This window comes from Vanellus vanellus, assembly GCF_965231255.1.
Source record: "Vanellus vanellus genome assembly, chromosome: 11".
Classification (NCBI taxonomy): domain Eukaryota; kingdom Metazoa; phylum Chordata; class Aves; order Charadriiformes; family Charadriidae; genus Vanellus; species Vanellus vanellus.
In genome coordinates this window covers 18,763,337-18,784,528 of record NC_138916.1, presented here as the reverse complement: position 1 = coordinate 18,784,528, position 21,192 = coordinate 18,763,337, and the positions used below count along the sequence as shown (strand labels likewise).

Sequence of the window (21,192 nt, the reverse complement as noted above, 5' to 3'; positions counted from 1 at the left end):
TGTAGCCCACGACGGCCTGAATAAATAGGATTTAACTCAGTGAAAGGCTGCAGGGCATAAACAATTGAGACTGACTCAGCCACCTAAAAACTAAGTGCACCGTGTACACGCCTCATTAATTTTCCTGTCAACACCCTGGGAAGAGAACATCGTGGGTCAGCTTTTTGGGGAGGAAGTAGGTGTAAAAAGTAATGTATAATAATCTAAACATTAAGCCCTTCTTTGGCTGTTGCAAATGAAGCTGTGGCGTGCGCTAATTGGCATCTTCTTCTTAAGGCTTTTCCATCCAAAAGTGCTCCTGCATTGTCCCATCGACCTGGATGGACCATCGCAGAGCTCTGATGCCCCGATATTTCTTCACCTACTGCATGAAACATCCCTCCATCACCAAACGCAACCGGGTCGGGACCTTTCCTGCTTGGCTCCCGGTTTGTACCCGATCACCCTCTCCACCCCCGTCCTTGCAGCTTCCCGCGTTTCTTACACCGGCGATAAACAAAGAGAAAAGATTTCAACTTACAGGATTAAATAGGACATCCAGCTCCAAGTAAATTACTCCTTTTGAAGCGCGTTCCAAGTCTTTATTCTTCAGCGTGTAACAACTTTGTTTACCGTTTCTAATCTATAGTTTGGGGGGCGGGAGGGGAGAAAAAGCATCAACATTTTCCCATCTGTAATTCACAATATAATTTAAAGACACTGCAAACAAATAAATAAATAAATCCCAAGCACAACAAAACCCCTCCCCGAGCCCTGATAATATACTCGGAGCCTGAAATACAAAATGACCGTTGGATTAGAGACCTATAAAATTGCAGATTAAATCTCTTATGGTCCAACTTTAATTTAGAGACTTTGTACTTTACAGTAGAGCGGTGCACACAACAAGCAGTGAGAAAATTCTGCCCTGGAAGCCAGTGAGTTGATGGGAAGTAATCAGCCTCCGTTATTACAGGTTTTAAAATGGTTTTTTTCTTCCAAAGTTCAGGAAAAGAGCCACAAACAACAGCTTACCCACCTATTGCACACTCCAGTACGTGAACCCACTTCTTAACGCTTAGTTTATTGCAAGGTTGTCAAATTATTACCCAGGAAACAAACGCAATCCAAAGAAATTAATCAGCTTAAGCGGAGCGAATGCTAATGTAACAAATGTTCAAAATTAACTAATTCATGTAAAAGACTTCTCCCCCCCCCCCCCCCCCGAATTTCAATACCATTTCTATGCTCTAATCTGCCGGTTGGCCCTATCACATTAAACGTCTATTTAAAAAAAAAAAAAAAAAAAAAACACACAACAAAACCACACAACCAAAAAAACCTCCCTCGCCATTTTGTAAACTATTTGGCTCAACTCAAAAGCATTCTCTCTTCAAAAAGTGATGGCAGAAATATATTTATTATACACAGTAGGATACGTATTGATTAAACATTTGGCTTTTTAGGAAGCAGACCAGTTAATTCTAAACAGCAGTAACATAAAAAACTGCAGCTTACCAAAAAGCTACATTCAGGGACTGTAATGATCAAAGATTAAAGATAACGGAGGAAATTTGGGGGCATGAAATTGCAACCATATTTAAAACGGCTATTGCTGCTCTGGCATTTAGAAGAGGTACTCATATAAACCATGGTAGAAATGAGTAAGGGGGGGAAAAAAAAAAAAAAGGAATAATGGGAACCAAGTGATTTAAAGAGACAAGGGAAAGGTCACTTCCATTCCCAACGTTTCTCCACCCTTTCTGTACCAAATAGCTCGTCATAGGGTGGATGGGTTTTCTGGCTGATGGTTGAAAGGGAAGGCGGCTTCCCACAAGGACCAACTTTCCATTCTCTGTGGTGTCCAGCCAGGAACTCCGCTTTCACCGCAAGAGAGTACGCGTAGGGTTGGAGTTGGTGGCAAAGGATGCTGCAGCTCCCAAGACAGGGGCAGGCAAAAAATCTGTTTTGCAGACCAGCAGGCTCGGACAACCTGCAGCCCCAAACCAGAAAAGCTGCTGAAGTGGGTAGTCCCTCTTCTAGGGCCAAAAGGACCGGCATGAGAAGGTCCTCAGGCCAACTGCCACATACAGGTTTGTCGGCCCATCGTAAAGGATTCTGCTATTTCAGCAGTTTGGTTCCCCCCCCTGCTCAAGCAAAGGCAAAAAATAATTGTAAAAGCTACTGAATGAAGACAAAACAAAATTTATTCAGAAATTCAAGATTTTGTTCCATTTTCCAAATTAACTGAAAAATGGATTTACTGATGGCAGAGATACAGGGCCAGAAGGACTCGGTTTGTGGATGTTATCCCTTCGGTCCAAGGGGATGCCACCAGAAGCAGGTTTAGACTGAGCTTTGATTCATGGACTCTCCTGCAACAGGATAGAAGGTGTGTGTTGTTCCCAGTGTGTCTGCAGAGATGTAGGTGTCCAACACATATCACAACATCATCATTCTGGATTCTCCATAGTTATTAATTTGGGGGCTGAATTTCCATACAATGAATTTCCGTACGGTTACACATATTTCTCATGACATTTCATCCTATTCCCCCAGGAGCAAGAACTCATGGCAATTCTCTCTACGTTCCCTGCAATAGACTTCTTTCTTACATCTTTCAAGAGCATAACCAATAAGGAAAAAAGGTCACGTGCTGCTAAACTGATAGAAAAAGGAAAAGAAATGCTGTCACTACTGAGAAGGTCCGAGTGCAACCTCATGGTATTCTGCACTCAAAAAGTGCTTCTGACTTTGGGGAAAAGACTCTTCGTTTTAAGAGCTGGAGCCGAATCAAACATTTGGGGTGTGTCGGCAGGTGTGTTCGCACACCAAGTTTCAAATCAGCGACGATAACTTCCGCCTCTGTCTGTCTTTGCCAGCGGGGGTTGTTTGTTGCTTGGGAAACTTTTTTAAACTGTGTCTGTCTTGTTGTTGCTGCTATGGTAAAATTGAACAGGGCCGAAAGTAATGCAGTGCAAACACAGCCCTACAGCCAGCTTCATCTGGCATCTTTAATTCTGAGTGTTTGACTTGTCTGGTAAAAGATGTGCGATTACAACTCAGCCTAAGACTAAACATTCATGCAGATATCCTAGCTTTTGACCTTCTTCAGAGTCAAAAAAAAAAAAAAAAAAAAAAAAAAAAAAAAAAAAGCACAAGAGAGAAGAAAACTGGCTATGAAACGGTGTTTCTCCGTTGCGTTTTCATTTGGATAAAATGAAAAAAAAAAAAAAAAACACCACAAAAAGGTCAAAGAAAAATATCTCTTTACAGTTTTGGCAACGTGCTAAGCCAGTACGGTTCAGCAAAAGGTGTAGGGTAATTCTAACGCCCGTGACTGCATGGAGATTAGATCGGTGGCGTGTCTCGACTGGGCCCAGAAGAAAACATCCAACATAGCTTTTAATACTCTGTATTTTCATTGCGTGCTGTTCTTGGGCCAGAGTTCAGATTCTGTTCACCGTCTCCCTCAATCTCAAGAGACAGCCAGTCATATTAATTTCATTTTGGATCTATTGCCTTCTCCTCTCTGGGTACCCTTCCCTGGTCTCTGCTGTTCGCAAAGACTGCAAATGCTTTCTCCAGCTGGGGAGAAGGGGAGCAGCCGGGGCTGGGATCCTACGCTGAACCTAAATGGCAGAAAGACCAGATTTCTTCCATCACCCAAGCAGCTTTGGCTACATACCTGGTCTCACGCAGATTCTGCCCAATAAATAGGCCGGAAAGCTGTGTCTAAACCAGGTTATCTTTCCCATGGATGTTTACATCTACTTATGGGAAAAGGGAAGGAAAGGAATATTCAGATGGAGTGTAAAAATATCTGCAGGTGAGGTCCTTAAAGAGACGTAACCAATATTATTCCTTTATTGACGGTGCTTTATATCCTCACTGAACACTAATGTCTGCGTTCTCTGAAAGCTTCTTCGTCGCCTGCAACATACTGGGGCTCAATCGCCAACCAAGAGTGCCCGTAACCCCATGATTAACACGAGGTGCCTATCCCACCGACATGCTTCGCTTTGCACCATCAGAAACAAAGTCAGGACCTCGATCCCCCGGGAACTTCTGATATTTGATTCAGAACGGGGAAATGCCTCAATCCAGAAAGACAAAATATCAGCATCAACATTTTCACAGAACAATTGGTATATTCTATATCGCAGTCCCTTCTCCATGCAGGACCAGGCAAAGGAAATCGTCGGTTGGAAGAAAAGCTCGAATTCTTTGTGCATTAAGCATTTCGACCTACGGAGGCACCTGAGACAGAGGTAACTTCTGGCAGTGCTTTAGCTGAATGAAACGTCCAGGTACGCGAGACCACCGTACAGTCAAGGCCCAAAGTGCGCCGGGTTCCTTTCAAATGAATGACTACGATTTGCTAAACTCTTCCCACAGATGTCCCCGGTAAAACAAATGTGACTAAACACAGTATTGATGTAGCCAGCCAATGCTAAATCTATTAAGCAACAACCTTCTGACCGCTTGGGAATTTTAATGAAATAGCGAAAGCCGAGATTGATATGACATGAAACACAGAGAAGACAGGACCCTTACGCAGCAAAGGGTGTTTTTTCATTGCTCTTGTCTCAAAGAAATATGGTTTAGTGGCTTTTTTTTTTTTTAACATTGATTTTAAGAAAACTTCACTCTGTATCCAGCTTTGATGCAGATTCAATGTCACATATTGATGACCTGACAGAAGAACGCTGGGTTAAACCTCTGTACATCAACACCCATGACGTGTGGAAAGGGTAATGGCTACTCTCCAAGGGTAATTCATCTAACGCATTTGGGACCTCTGATATTCCTGCTTGAGCTCATTGCTGATGCACAATGTCATACCATTTGCCCTGAATAACATAAAGCTGTCTTGTAATAGACACACACCTACCCTTATCAAAGGACGTATTTCCCCAGGAAAAGATGAAAGCAAGCCACATATTTGATCCACCTGGACACGAATAAAGAGCGGGTTTTGTTTCTCTCCAGTCTCGCAATATACGTTGATTTGATTTTGTATGAAACGCCCGTTCATTCATCCCCAAAGTTTTTACCCCAAACACTTCACTTTTAACAACCTTCTGTGGGATCCAAAGTAGAATGGGTTCTCGGCAGAGGATCGATATCTAAAGACCAAATAGATATGGAGCTGATGGTCTGAAAGAAAGCAGTCAGCTACACAGGGGCTTCCAGGCAGTCTGAGGAGAGGCTGAACACCCCGTGAGCACAAGGATCCTAGGTGGTACTTGAGAAAAACATTCCTGTTGATTCCATTTCAGTGAGTAGCGCATGGTCAGGGGAGAATTTATTTTCAAAAAGAAAGTGTCGTTTTTAATTTTTTTTTTTTTTTTTTGGAAAGAGATGCAGGGGTTTTTCCCCATTCCAAAATTTCTGGTTCGTCATAGGGATAAAAGTCAGAATAGACCATCCACTTCACAGCTGCCTCTATCGAATAAATGCAGCAGTTCCACTTTTCTCAAACTCTAAAGCTTTCTCCTGGAAAAGGCTGTGCACTTACGGTCAAGTGCTAAGTAACTGCAGTCATGAGGTGTCTGCTCTCTGAATCCAGGCCATGTTTTAGATAATTAAGCTTGCGAAAGTCATACTACTTGTTTTCACTGTATCGTTGGCTACCGACCTTGCTTGGCACCTGAAAATATTTCATAGACCTCTTCCTGTTTGCTGAAAAAAAGGGTGCAGCTGAAGACTACTCTGAGCCGATAATTCAGCAGATAAAAAACATTCCATTCTGCGATACAACTCTTCACTCAAAGGTCTTTCTACACGAGGATATTTGATATACTCTGCTTTCAAATTCATTGAAGCGCACTATACGCTCCCACGTCTCTAATAACTTGGGGCCTTCTAGGAGATAGGAGTCTCTTGAAGCAAAACAAAAAAGACAGGCCCTCACAAAGAGAAACACGGTTGCTTTTACTAAGATCTAGGGCACAAAGGAACACAGAGATGGAAAGGACTTCTTTGATAATTAGTTCAAGTCCCCCCAAACCTACGAAACTTCTAAACCTATCAAACTCCTTTCTTGAAGCCACAAAGTTTTTGCCCTACTTCTCCATTCCCCAGGAGCACCTTCAGCGTTTAGCGCTAAAGCCTGCTCCATTCAGCGGGGTAAATGGTCTTCTCTTTCATTCCCCAGGCTCTGAGAAAGCAGCCTCCCTCTCAGCCCAAAGGTGAGGCAACCAGACTCTATAGGTCACCTCTGGCAAGAGAGGGATCCATTTTGCCGAATATCTGGGTAGCACTAATCTGTGTCTTTTCCAGTTTAAACTCTGCTTCTGTGAATGTGGCTGACCAGAGCTCTATCTGAGGCCCCTTATACGTGCTTTAGAGGAGGACATGAGTCTGATGTAAAGAAGGGCAGGAGAAAAAAAAAAAAAAATACAATAGGTTGATTAACACGGAAAAACTAAAGATAAAACATAATCAAATAACCACTTCTCTCCCTCTGTCCCTCACCTACCTACCAATAGAGAAATTTCCAGATTCAGTGTCATGCTATCAAAATCAATGCCTCTACAGTGCATTTTTAACAGAGATGTATGAGAAACAAAGCAAATTGTGTATTCATCCAATATTGCTTCATCATGCCTATCAAAAGAACATGAAGTTTTCAGCTTTATTCATCATCTGGCACTTTAAAACTCTTTCTCATGCTGCCCAGTTTTTTTATGTTTCTTATTTGGTGCCTGCAATAAGCCTAGATCACAGTCAAGGATGAATGGAAAGCAAAAGTAATTTCACTGTCTCTGAATTTTTGTGCAGTAAGGTCACTCGTGTGCTCACGTTAACGCGATGATGAAGGCGTACACATGTTTGCGAAACACCAGTGTAAGACTCCTGAACACATTTAACCCAAAATTCGTTGTCGAATTAATTAAACATTTCCTATCCCTCCAACATATACTTTATACTCCAACATATACTTTCAAGGCAATTTTTCATTAAGAAAAGAATTTAGTCATCCGTGAACAATTCCTGAAGTAAACTTACTTCATGTGCTGACAGCTCAACAAGTCAAACTAGTGCATTTTTAACAGGGAAAATACACCCAGGTACTTCTATTTTCGAAAGGGAATTTAATGCAGGGCAAATATTAGGCCTGATTACCTAGGAGAAATTAAACCTGTATGATTTGTGAGGCTTCCTCGAGTCTTTAACTATTGTTCTCTTTCAGCACATTTATCTAAATGCTTCGAAGAATACATTCAAATTTATAGTCAAAATGACAACATACATCAAAATCCCCATTTCAAGAAAAAGAACGTGGAGAATTGCAGTTCTCAGCCTGAGCAGACTGAGTTAATAGGTGCAGAATGCTTTTTAATCAGAAGCAGAGACGAATGTATTTACACTGGAGTTGACTGATACTGGAGGCAGAGAAGTTTGGACGGGAAGGAAGAAGATCAGTTGGCAAGGGAAAGCATAAACAATTTTTATTTTGGGGCTTTTTTTTTTTTTTTTTTGTCTCAAACCTTGGACAAAAAAAACCTACGCCGAATAGTTTGGACATTGCCACACACATGCACTCCCCCTCCTCTGCCTTGTTACATGCTTCCTGAGGGATACTTGACAAATGCCTATAAAATCAACAGAAAATCCAAATCTAACATCTTCTCGCTGTGAGCCCACACAGCCTGCTGCCGATCATGCCGACCATTTGGCAAGCACCGGATCTGCAGGAGAGCAGCTGCTCCAGCCACTCTCTTCCAGTAACATCAGAGATACGAGGACTTGGGGAAAAATTAACAAAGCGATCAAAAACGGAATAAAAGATGTTAAGAGGGTTTGTTGTTGGTTTTTTTTTTTTTTTTCTCCTCCCTGTAAACATCAAATCAGCCTCCCTGCCCGACTGACTCTAATATTGTTCTAAAACCGGAGATATTGACAACTCAAGCCACTGAAATAGACAATCTCAAATATCCCCAGCCTCAAAAAGAACCTGCAGTCCGAGCCACGGAGGGAAGAGGATTGCAAAGCACACGACAGTGCGTGGGGCACCAAAAATATTTACTCCTCAGCTTCTATAGCTTCGGCTTTTCTTATCCCCGGACTGCAGGGGTTCCCCTGGTCTGGACTCCAGTATGACTTGGAAAGAGCACGCGGTGGATGAAAACAAACACACTTTCATGAACAGATTCAGAAGCCACATCACTTTTAATTCGCATATACAAGAAATACACTTATTTAGACAAAATAATAACAAAACTGGAGCACACTGGCCTATTTCTGTACCACTATAAAGCATTCCTTAGGTTGGGATCATATCCTCTAAGAGTTTTCTGGGCAGCTCGTTATTTATTTGGAAACACCAAATATCTGCAGTTCCCCTCTCTGATCTTGCTTGGTCCCTTACCTAAACTGTGCTGACTCTCTGGGGCTCACGTGGTCTGCTTTGATTAAATGGGACCTTTGCTTTCCCTCAAGAAACCTCCCATTTCTCCAGTCTCTGCCGGGACAGAGCCCCCCTAAACCCTTATTGCCATAGTGCCTTTCCTGCAGCATCCCATCTCTGAAATTCCAAGCCAAACCCGTGCCTTAACCACCAGAGATGCGTGCCAGCCTTTCCGCAGGGGCGAACAAGCTTTCACAGAGAGGTTTCAAAACAATACTGCAGTTTTTTTACTCTATCATTTCAACCAGAATTCACCGTCTGCCTATCGGAGAGTGCTACTACCCGCAGCATCGCGCTGCGCGTTACTGAAGGCGCCTCACCACCGCATGCATCGCTCGAGTCATGTTATATACTGCAAGCATGAACGTTTGTAGAGGGCTCGACGCAGTACTGACTGCACAAATACCTGTCACACCCTCTCCTCTGCATATGGAACCTACTGCAAAACGCCAGTGCCTCAAAACCCACGGAAACCCCCAGTTAAACGTGTTCGCGCGACTTGGCAGGTACGAGCAGAAGAGCCCCGTGATGTTTCAAGCCTCATCCGCTAATTGATTCAATAAAAGCCACAGCCTAGAAAGTTCTCAAACTTTACGGCAAAAGTTACCCGAATCTTCTGTGACAGTGCACACACACACACAGAGCTGTTTACATCCTCTTCATCTGCTTTATTCACTCTGTTACCACCAGACTTGTTCCGAAATTAAATCAGCCTCACCCAACGCAAAGCTGCTTTTCCCCCATTTCTCTATTAATGCCTTTTAACGACCCTTTTACGCCCCCCTCTCTTTAGCTTGGCCTTTTTTGGCCATTTCTGAAAAAAGCTTCAACTCTCCTTAATCTCCAGAGCAACCACCTTCCCCTGAGCTCGCTTTGTTTCCAGTTTTGATTTTATCCTCCCATGGTAGCGCTCACTCTTCGCATATTTGTTTACAGAACAAAAGCCACCAGTCTTTAAAAGCACTACGGAGCAGAAAACACCCCTTTTAGGTAATTTTATTCGGCTGTGCCAATAACAACAGCTATCTCTAGTCAATCCTACTGTGATGTGCAATTACTTTCTTGGAGTAAAAAGAAGCAAGACAGAACAAAGACGTGCTTAAAACGTTACCTTCAGAAGATGATGTGGAAACATACAGAACAACTCAATTATGTTTTCAGACCTGCGTGGCATATAGTACTGATGAAGTACAGACACTTCTGCAATTTTCCTTCCAATCAACCAAATTTGTACTAAAATGGGTTGGCAATGCTCGTTACACTACGGAGAACTATAAACACTGCCAACTAAGGCATATATAGATCACAAAACCTGTTTATCTCTAAATCTGTGTTGCTTTGTGCTACGGGGAAAAGAAATGCAACTCGTTCCCAGCGAAACCATCAATGTTTGAATGATACGCGTGGCAAAGGTAACTTACAGACAGCAAAGGGATGGCGACTTTTCCGAGAAAATCAGGGGGTTTATCTCCGTCTTCATCAAACACTGTCACTTCCAGAACATCGTGAATATCTTTAATAGGGCTGGAACAGAAAGTGCAGACACATAAAAAAAAATAATATTCGATACACATGCACACAGTCTCCTCCGCAAAGATCTGAGAATACTGTTTTACTAATTAAGTTTGTATTACCTTGGAGTATAAAACTAACATTTAATTAAATTCCCCTAAAAAAGGAATCAAATTATGGGTATTCCCCAAGCTTCCCCCTCACGTTTCAGTCCCATAACTAGGGTAAGAAAATAACTACCAGTCAGTGACATTTTTTCTGCATCGATATTGATGCTAACAGTGTACAACTCCGCTCTCCGACAGGGAAAGCTGGTGACTGGGAGAGGTCGAGGGCTGTATTTAAAACCAGGCTTCAGGACATTAAAGAAATAATCCAGGAAACAGAACTTATGTAACTTCATTTGACTTGAACAATTATTGAACAATTCGCTCCCTTTTAAGGAACTAACAAAAGCAGTTACTCTAAAATAAACCCAACAACCCTAATTCACCAAACGTCCAATATTTTTGTGCCATTCGGTGCAAATGCTCTATGGAGCTGGCAGCAGGCACTCGATCCTAAGTATTTATTTGATCATTAATAAATCAGAGTCTCATTTGAGAAAAGTTATATCTACGTGCCTGCAAAAGCAAATGGAGACGATTTCTGAGTTGCATTCATTATCTCCGCTTTCCCTTTTTCCACGTGCAAGATTTAAAGAAGGAGTTACGTGGTACAGCACGCGTTTGTTGTTTAACTAAGTGCAGCCATTCTTGGCCAACCCGGTCTAGTGGGAGGTGTCCCGGCCTATGGCAGGGAGGTTGGAACTCTATGATCTTCAAGGTCCCTTCCAACCTAAACCATTCTATGATTCTGCCCAAAAGAAGGTTGTTTCAGAGCAGTCCCGCTCCCGAAACCTCTGCCTGCAACACGGTGGAGTCGCTCCTCATGGAGCAAGTTGGAACCTAAAGGCCACCTGGTTGTATCTCCAGCGAGCGACCATAGCGTGTTCTGTGATGTGACCAGCAGCCAACCAACCATGACATGCACTCTTGTCAAGACATTACGGCTTTAAAATCCATTGAAACCTGTCACTTCTGCAACCACGCTTCCACATTCCTCTCCAAGCCATTCTCATTTTCCATATGATATGGCTAGCAGTGGTATAAAATATTAAAAACCCCACCGTGACCCACACAGATGAGTGTGTTGCCGAAAATCTGAATATGAGGGGAGAGGCTCTCTGGTGGTATTGAACGCTGCAGCTGAAATGGATTCATTCACTAAAGACAATCCACTCTGCTCCATCATAAATCTAAATCATCGGTAGCTTTAAAAGCGCTTAACTGAAATTTTTAAAAATGGCCAAAAATCTAAGGAGAGCTGTAAGAGCCTGCCTGGTTCTGCAGGTTTGGTGCTTGGACTAACCACGCAACAGCAATAAGAAAGTTAGAGACAGCCCACAGCTGACGTTTCTGAGACCCACAGGAAGTACAGACACAACCTTTCTTTTTAAATGAAATAATTTTGGATTCTTAGTAGATCTATTTTGTTGGATGAACATCCGACAAGACTCATCTGCTGGCACAATCTCAGAACAAACAGTGACGAGTGGAAGCCTCTTGAGAACAGACAAAGTAAGAGAAAGGACTGCCAGAGCCATGCATTCAGCTGCAGCCATGAATTAAACAGAAATCCGGCAAGGTACTTCTAGCAAAGAGATCAGATACTTTTTATTGCGTTCGCATCCAGCCCAGTATTTACGAACGCTGCTTTTGCAAGAAGTCCATCATTCTCAAACTGTTCTTCCAGCGGACAGGTGCAAATGTCATAAATGCTCCACGGCCAGCCCGCGCGGGTGCCTGCCTTCCCACAGGCTACTACAGTCCTGGAGACACTTATCTCGCTCAGTTATTCACAAAGATATTTGTCAGCATCAAGCAAGATGAAAAAAAAAAAAAAACAAAAAATTGTGCTGCCAAAAAAAAATACCTAAATTACAACTTTTGTTATTAATAAAGTCATCAAAAAAAAAAAAAAGAATACTTTGATTTCCATAAAAATTTAAGCTTCTAATTTGGGGTAAGCTATGTTTGAGTAGTTTAAATTCAGAAGATATTCCAGGAACAACATGAGCTCTAATTTTCTGCTTACTTACAAATTAAACAAGGATTCTACCACGGTTCAATGAAACATATTTCATTTTAAATTACGGAAAATGTAGGCGTGAGTATCTGGTCTCTACATTCTGTTATATTACCTCTTGGATCCAGCTATGACTCCATTATGTCTAGTCATGATTCTTCCTATAAATACCACAGTAATTTTTCTTTTAATGACTTCTATTAATAAACTCCGTGCAAGAACTAGTAAAAGGCAAAAGGCTTTAATTGAGTTATATTTGATATTTCTCCAACATCCTCTCTGACTATGAAAAAAAATGACATATCTTAAATTTGACCTTTGTATTTTCCCAAAGTCGATAGCTTTCATAGTTAAGCTGCTAGCTGTTGGTGTTGCAGCATGTTTTCAAAAGCAATCCGCTTACAATGTGAAAACTTTGTTCCACTCTGGATTGAGGTTCTTGTAAACGGTGTGTGTTTGCAGACTGTCATTTCCCAGCTCTAACACACAGAAAGGATCACTTTTACCTGGGGAAAGATCAGATAGAGAAGAAAAAAAAATATATGAAGCGGACCAGTTATTGTATTTCGTATGCATATTCTTTCTTTGCAGTAGGGCTGAGGAAGGGATCGGTCAAATAAAATTAGATCCATTAAGACAACTGCAAATCGCCTCGTTCTGTTGGACTGACTCGCTAAATAAACAATATCTCCGACGCATCCTCAGTTCTGGAAGCCCCAACACTTACCTTACAACTCATTCAGGCGGCTTCACTCTAATACCTGAAATCTGAGACTTACAGTGAATCATCTCTAAGTCTTTATAGCAAGACAAATCTGCTCCCGTGGGCAATTACTCCGACGACATTAAGGAAAGCAGTACCATCATTCTGACCCAGGTAAGCATCAGCGCTGCACTCTCTTAGTTTATCCTCTGCTTTGAGTCTGTTGTCTTCTTCGGTTGATTACAGGATTAAGTACCCGCACCATGAGAAGAGAAGCATGGCGCGCTCTGCATCAGCAGCATTTCTTCAGTTAGTTCCATGTGAGCAAGTCCTGGAAGCTATGAAGACCCTACACAGTGCCGCACTTTAAACAAATCCCACCATCAACTGGAGAAACCACACGTGAACCGGGTATCATACTTAAAGCAGACAAACAAAACAAACCCCCCAAAAGCAAAAAAAAAACCCAAAAAACCAACCTCCTCTCAAAAGAAGGATGTCAATGTGGAACTTATTATGGTGAAGATGTGGTTGCTAATGTCTTTTTTGATAGCTCACATTGCCTGAATTTGCAGCTTTCACAACTTACTGCAAGTCAGCAGTTTGCATCATGAATAGAGCACCCTTTATCAGGATGTCTGGCTCAATATCTGATTTAATTGCGTCTTCAGTATTCGTGTATAACTCAGCCATAGACCCTCCAGCCTAACTTTTGTGTAGGCAACTAAATGTCTCAGCAATGCAGGGATTGAGATAGCAGACAAAACCAAAAATTATTTAACCAAAAGCTCTTTTTTTCTTAATCCTTATTTTTGGTATTATTAATGCAGAGCTCTTAAGGTCCTTACTCTGAGAAGTTTATAAACTAAACAGGAGTCTTTTCAGCATGTAAACAGTGGGTATTAACTAGTCAATACTGGTAAAGTTTAAAGACCGTGTGTATTACTGGAATCTATTTGTCTTCTCCTTTTCAGCTTACGTGCCCATCCCTCGATAAGTGTGGAAATGCATGTAGCCTTTCAGAGAAACTGCTTGAAATGCAAACTGGTATATGCCAAAAACAATCCCACTGTATAATTTGGTATTCTGAATGCTATTTTTTTGGTCAGTGAGCAAATGCAGTGTTTGAGAAGAACTCTCATGCGTACACAGAAAACATGCCACAAAGCAGAAAAAGTCATTTTCACGTCAACAAAACTATTATCTGGGAATATAAAAGTACGGAAGGCTCAAACCGGGCTAGTCGTGGCTGAAGAGCTTCTACGTATTTGATATAGATGTGTGGAAACTAGCCTAAAATTTCTGTCAAATGGTAAAATATGGATTTTCAAAACACTCTTCAAAACCAAAGCAGATACTATGTTGTTTTCTGATAGCTGTTATTATCGTAGGCAAAAAACCCTTGCAATTAAAATCTATAACGCCAACATATAATCAACTGACAACAGAAATCCCAATCGCACCAAAACCCAATCTTTGCTATGGGAATAAGGTATAAAGTGGTGTTACACTTGTCATCAGATGAGTGGCCTGCAGAAGACCACCCACACAAGACTTCTATGGGACAGGACAGGGAGGGAACGCTCCTTGCTCATGCTGCCCCCTATTAACCCTTGGAAATCTCTGTACCTCTTATTGTCTCTGCGATTTTCCCTGTATCAGATTTTTTAGCTAGACCTCAAATTTACTTATATCAATAACAATAAATCTGAGCAGTCTCCCTGGCAATGCAGGAAATATGGCACTGCTCTAGGAGGGCTCTATTATGGAAGCCCATAATTGCTGCACTAATCATTTATGAATGGCTCAGAACAGATAATTAATCTTTATGTCTCTCATTTCACGATCAGAAATTATGCTATTTTTACCTAAAATGGCTGCATCCTTTTGCAATTTGGTGGGTCTATTACAGCATAATACTAGGATATTTTCAGCACTGCCATTGAAAAACAATTTGTCATTTGCTTCATGAATCAGGCTCAAAGCCTGGGTTATTTTGAATATAATGACAGACTGAGTAACCTTTTACTTAAGCAGAATTTCATTCTGTGCGATGCGCAAGGAATGTGTGTCACATACTCTGTATGAAAAGTCTTTGAATTGCAGAATCAAGAACCTGCGTGTCTCTTCCAACGTTCATTATCCACCCACACGCTCCTGTTTAAGTGTCGAGGGAAAAGGGGGCCAAATCCACCCCTGATGCAAACGCATTTGCATCAGTGAAGTTTTCCAAAGGGCAGATAACCTTCTGGGCTCAGCTCTTTCCCTGGACACCGTCTATATTAATGCCCCCCGTATTTCTAGATAGCCCTATTTCTGCCGTTTGCCAAAGGTTCCGCTTTGCTGCAGTACACTTCTTACTACATCTGTTAGTGAGGTGCAGTTACACACCTAATTCGGTAGAGACTTATACACTAAGTCAATTTAGAAATGCATTTCTGTACAAGCTACCTTTCGTTATTGGCAGATTTTTTGTTTGTTTTCAAATTAAATTCTTCCGTTCTTTAAAGTACTGCCCTCTACACTAACACTTTTTATCCACTGCAGGGTTTAGCAGTGAATTCAAACTGAAATAGTATCAGGGTTAATGTTGGGCTTTCTCCTTTGGTCCTTATTTTAGGAGCAATGTTCTCCTACGTTACAACGTCCTCATGAATAGCGGGGAATGGGGCAAGAGTGTTTTCTCTCTAGCATCTTTCCTGCCTTTATCAACAAGTTATCTATCTTAAGAAATGACTATGTCAGCAAATACACAACACACAGCGCTGTGTCTGTGAACTACGAGCTGCTGCAAGATACAGAGGGGAATTAAAAGGTCTCCAGAATCCCGGAGAATACGATAATAAAAATAACAACACAGGCAGTTGCTAGAGAGAAGGATCGATTCCCTAGACCTTCCCCGGAGAAACAATATAACATTGTATTTTTAAACGGTGTTAGCGTCCGTCGCTGTCAGGACCAAGCACAACTTGAGGTAAAGCTCAATGAAAACTCCATAGAATCATAGGGTTGGAAGGGCCCTCTGGAGATCATCTAGTCCAACCCCCCTGCCAGAGCAGGGCCACCTTAGAGCAGGTTGCACAGGAACGTGTCCAGGCGAGTTTTGAATGTCTCCAGAGATGGAGACTCCACCACCTCCCTGGGCAGCCTGTTCCAGTGCTCTGTCACCCTCAAGGTAAAGAAGTTCCTCCTCATGTTTAGGTGGAACTTCCTGTACTCAAGTTTGGGCCCGTTACCTCTTGTCCTGTCACTGGGCACCACCAAAAAGAGCCTGGCCCCATCCTCCTTGCACCCACCCTTTAAGTATTTATAAGCATGGATCGGGTCCCCCCTCGACCCTCTTTTTTCCAGACTAAAGAGACCCAATTCCCTCAGTCTTTCTTCATAAGAGAGGTGTTCCAGTCCCCTAATCATCTTGGTAGCCCTGTGCTGCACCCTCTCCAGCAGTTCCCTCTCCTTCTTGAGCTGGGGAGCCCAGAACTGGACACAGTACTCCCCAGGTGTGGCCTCACCAAGGCAGAGCAGAGGGGGAGGATGACCTCCCTCCACCTGCTGGCCACACTCTTCTTGATGCACCCCAGGGTGCCATTGGCCTTCTTGGCCACCAGGGCACATTACTGGCTCATGGTCATCCTGTTGTCCACCAGGACTCCCAGGTCCCTTCCCACAGAGCTGCTCTCCAACAGGTCAGCCCCCAACCTGTACTGATGCAGGGGGTTATTCCTCCCCAGGTGCAGCACCCTACACTTGCCCTTATTGAATTTCATAAGATTCCTCTCCACCCAACTCCATCCTTTTCTTGGAGCAAGAGCACCAAAAAGATCATCCCAAACCGAAGCCTCTAACGAGCTGTAAGAGAAAGCATCACACTCGCAGCCCCATTGCTGGCAAGCTTTCCTTTTTGGGTGACAGCCTGCGGCACCACCCAAACCCACGCACTCAGCATCGTGTCAGATGCCCCCAAAATCTTTCCGTCTCGTTCACGAACTCGCAAGGCACCCGATAAAAGATGGAGGGGCTGCTCTGCAGGCACCATCACTTTATATCGACTCTCATTTTACGTATTCCTGCTGAAAAATACAACAGCGCCCCATGCTAAGTGTTAATTATTGGTCACGCCGCTCAGATCTAAAGGGGAAATCAGACTTCCATCCACTGGACCTTCTCACATACTTTTGGGAGCCAAAACCACGTGGTATCTCAGTGCCTCGAGGTAGGTTTCACCACTGGAGAAATGAGGAAACGATTTACTTTTCCTTGATCAACTGACAGTACTGCATGAAGTCTAAGGAGCACTCACGATATATCATAGAGTCATATGCTGGAAAATAGAAATAAAATACCTGCAAAATCTGCTGCCAACAGGTCCACCGCCTTTAAAACTTTGACTTGTAAGAAGCCCACGTCCTTTATGTCTCTAAAGGAATTCTTTATACACTGCAAGGAGGAAAGCATAAAGATACATTTTATATGTAATTCAGTGAGAAACGGAAAATAATGAACTACTAAATGACTTACATTTTTACACCCATCGCTATTTCTGCAGTGTTTCGGTTCGGCAGCTGAGACACCCATGAATACATCTCCTCTATCCCAGTCTCACTGCACCGTGACCCTGAGGTTCACAACTTCCCAAGCTACCCGCTCCTAAGGAAATTCTCCATTCGCGTTAAGTTACACGTTAACTTTACGGCGGAGGCTGAAAGAAGCCCTGCATGTTTACGCAAGTGTCATCTGCCAATTGAAACAGAAAACGGGACTTTGGAAGACCTGGAGAAGCAGCATGGGTCAGGGATGCAGCACCCTCAATCGGGAGCGAGGAATCTGTCCCCAAAAGTAACTTTGACTTGTGTCATTCAAATCTTTGATGTTTCAGCCTCACAACCCATTTTAGAGAGATACACGTTTATTTCTTCTTGCCCAGCTTTTGAGGATTGAGGTGTGGAAGCCATCATACGGCTTTATCTTCCAGAAGTTGAAAGTCCAGAACACATCCTCCCCAAAGGAGGAACAAAAGCTAACTATACCGTAATCGCTCTGCGATATTCAGTGTCTCTCACTCCCCATGATAATCTCTTAATAGAATTCAAGTTTGCAAAGAAAAGTATTAGTTTAAAACTCAACAAATACAAGCAGCCAAATTGCTTGGGTCTGTCTGCCCTGCCAATCTCCTTGTCATTCTGAACATAATAACTATTCTATGTAATAGTTTTCTCTGGTAGGAGACACGTTATTATGACTGGACAAATCTTGGGGTTGGGTTTTTTTTTCCCTGCAATTTTGACTACTTATAAAAAACTAAAGGAGAAAAAAAAAAAAAAAAAGGAATTAAAAAAAAAAAAATGCAAACTCACATAGCGCTGTGAAATCTGTTGCCGTTCACTGGGGTCTCCCAGAGGGCAGACACAGAGATCAGAGATAGACACTCCTGTACACGGGGCAACAGCGATCAGCATCAGCAGGGACCCCGGATGCTTTTCCAGAGGCAGCTCTAAGCAATTGGTCTGCTTCGTCGGCAGGGCACTAATGTCAACTTGGCACCTAGAATGACACGGCCAAGGGTTAAGAAGAAGAAGGAGCTGGGATTAAAAAAATAAATAAATAAAGCGATATTCATATTGATTTCAGTAGCAAGCGGGCACCAAAACTCATTGGTCGTTCAGGATGGACAGAAGGCAAGAAAAAGCATCTCAAAATTAAACACGGGAAACCAATGAGCCGGTTTCTATTGCGCTTACTTGTCAAGTTTTGCTTTCTGGTTCACCTGCTGGTAAGCAGAGGCAAAAGGTTTGGGCTGCAAGTACAGTAGGAAAACTTATCTCTGGCCTGCCTCGCTTCCCCTCTAAGATCCCCTAGTGCTTTGTGATGGATTTGAAACACAATTTTATTGCACCTGGGGGAAAAGAAAAGGGGCAAACGCAAAATTTAAAACATTAGCCTAAAATAGATTGGTTTCTTTAAAGTCACGTACTCCATTTTATGCTACATTATACTGTATGCCCCAATCTCTTTTACAAGCCTTAGTAAAGCTACATTTTCAGTGTACTGTTATATTTCCCAAAGGGGAGGATTGTCTTAAAAGTCCCCCTTCCACCCCCTGCACGTAATATGTATCATTAACCTGATACTTCCCCCCCCCCCCAAAAAAAAAAAAAAAAAAACAATAAGGAGGAAAAAAGAGAAGCATTCATAAAGAGACAATAATAAAAGACGAGCACGGGCTAAAGCAGAGAGAGATCACTAGACAGCCAGTTATACGTGAAGGCAGCGGTTAAACGCCACCGAAAGCCTAATCACTTGGCTGGGCTAAATGCCTTCTATTTAGGAGTCCAGTAAATGGAGTGGAACTTTTTTGAACCTCCGTAGGGCTTGGCTTTTAAGAACAGGCTGAACAAAAGTTACAGATGAAAAAGGAAAACAAACAAACAAACAAAAAAAAAAAAATAAGGAAGGGGAAAGCTTTGTTGCCACAGCGCGGAGGGAGTCGCATTTCTCAAAGGGACGGCAAGCGGATGATGGAGAGGGAGAGCTTTCGCTCCGCTTAATGCCTGCCGACAAGTTTTTATTTAAACTAAACTTGTTAAGGTGTTGTCTTAATAGGCTAAAATTCCACAGGGTTCCCCCAGGTGGGTTTCTTCTGGGTAAATGGTGCATGTAGTGCTCCTGATTGATCCCATTCCAGTAGTAGAGCTGGAGCGGTTTATACCCATCTGCTATAAATTGCATGCTTTCCGCTTCTTAACAGCCTATTTTCTGTGAATGCTAAGGGGGGTGGGAAAAACAAAAAAACCAAAAAAAAAAAAAAAGAAAAAAATCCCCAAACATTTCAGCCTGAAAAGCCAAGAAGCTGTGTTATGAAGTAAAAGTCATGGCTGTGATGAGTTTGTAAGTCATCCAGCAGCTCCGTGTATTAAAACGCGTTACTCTTTGCGTAAGCCGCTTCTGACCGGGATCAATGGGGGTGACTTTGCCTTAAGTGTGCTCTTTGCTATTCACTGCCCCGAACGGACAACAGGTTGCAAGTTTACTCTTATTAACCGCTTTCGAGTGCTTTGAAAGAGAAAGAAAATAAGGCAGAGAGAGTACCAACGCTGCTCAGCGCGTAGGCTGCCCCTCAACAGTTTCCAAGTGTGAGAGGTTGCCTTTAAAGCTCATTGCTACGCCTCGGCTCTTCAGAAAGACATGACAAGAGAAGTTACAGCAGAAAGGAACGTAAAACAACAGCAAAAAAGGCAAACATTTGCGAAAAAGACCTTATCGCTTCCACACTGGAGGTCGACATCACCTTGGCTGCATTAACAGAGTTGCTTCTCAGACTGCAGCACTTTTGCACTGACACCCAAAGTATCAGCAGAAGGGGGACTGTATCGTTATCTTGGGGTTTATTTTTACTTTTTTTCTACAGATGAAGAAAGTGGAGGAAGGAGAGGGGAAAACTCAGGGTCACCCAGCTGGCCTGCGGTTCAGCTGGCAACAGAGGCCACCTCTCCCACATCAGCATTTCATCCACCGCCCACTCACTCAACACAGTCCACCACTGGGAAAAGCTGGATTCGCTTTTTTACGTTAAGAACTTTCCATGGGGTAAGAGAGAAAAGACAACTTGTTCAGATAACGGTGCATCTCCCACCTGTAGATAACCTCAGAAACCTCTCGCATCTCAAAGGCAAAGTTAAAGATATTTCTAGCTTGTTTTGGCAAATTGGAATCGTTTCTCTTATTAAAAGAATTTGATTAGCCAAAGGTCAAAGAAAAGATTGAGCATAAGGGTGTGGGGGTAGGAGAGATGCACGTGTGGAGGGGAAAACAGCAGGAGGTGGAGTATAAGCATTTCTTCCTCAAATCATGTCTGATTTCCGTGCAAACTAACTTCCTTAAAACATCTGTGTTCACTCAAGGTGATGGCATGCCTCTGTATTTTCTTTTGAGAAACTGAAAAGAAAATGCACATTTGCACTTGCAAACGGCAAAAGGCTTAAGAAAAAAAAAAAAAAAAAAAAGACAATCTGTTTCATTTAGGTTATACAACATAATTGATCAGACTGCAAAGAACGCGGCTTGGTAAAACAACTAGACATTCAATTTACTGTACAAATTCAGCAGTTTCCACATAAACGCTTCTACACTATTAAAACGAGTCTAATGATTTCCAAACTACTTCCCCAATCCCCACGAAACCCTTCCTTTCCTTCTTTCTCTGCTTTCTATCTGCAACACCTTATTACAGATAATTATTTCACAGGAAAGCGGTAAGAGACTACGGTGACGGGCACCGTGTAAAACTAATGGAGGCAATCCGCTCTTTGCTCAAAAGTTGCCTGATCTGAATGAAAAGGGCAAAACCCTCAGATTGTATTTTAGGTCATGCAAATGATCCGAGTTAAATTCTCAACGTAGTAATCCTACCTCAGAACGGGACTGCTCTGCCTCTTACCTTTTGCGACATTGCATATTA

The 21,192-nt window shown here is 42.5% G+C and overlaps 1 protein-coding gene across 2 annotated transcripts in view; it reads right to left on the bottom strand.

Moving 5' to 3' along the window:
- MCTP2 (multiple C2 and transmembrane domain containing 2) overlaps positions 1-21,192 on the bottom strand; it is a gene marked incomplete at both ends in the record, with an annotated part of 106,750 nt that overhangs the window by 45,942 nt on the left and 39,616 nt on the right. For both annotated transcript variants that reach the window (XM_082488743.1, XM_082488742.1), the window contains 5 exons: positions 521-622; positions 9,817-9,919; positions 12,438-12,540; positions 17,081-17,174; positions 18,092-18,278. In XM_082488743.1, coding sequence (XP_082344869.1) covers positions 521-622; positions 9,817-9,919; positions 12,438-12,540; positions 17,081-17,174; positions 18,092-18,278 — 589 coding nt within the window. The remainder of the gene's footprint in view (positions 1-520; positions 623-9,816; positions 9,920-12,437; positions 12,541-17,080; positions 17,175-18,091; positions 18,279-21,192) is intronic.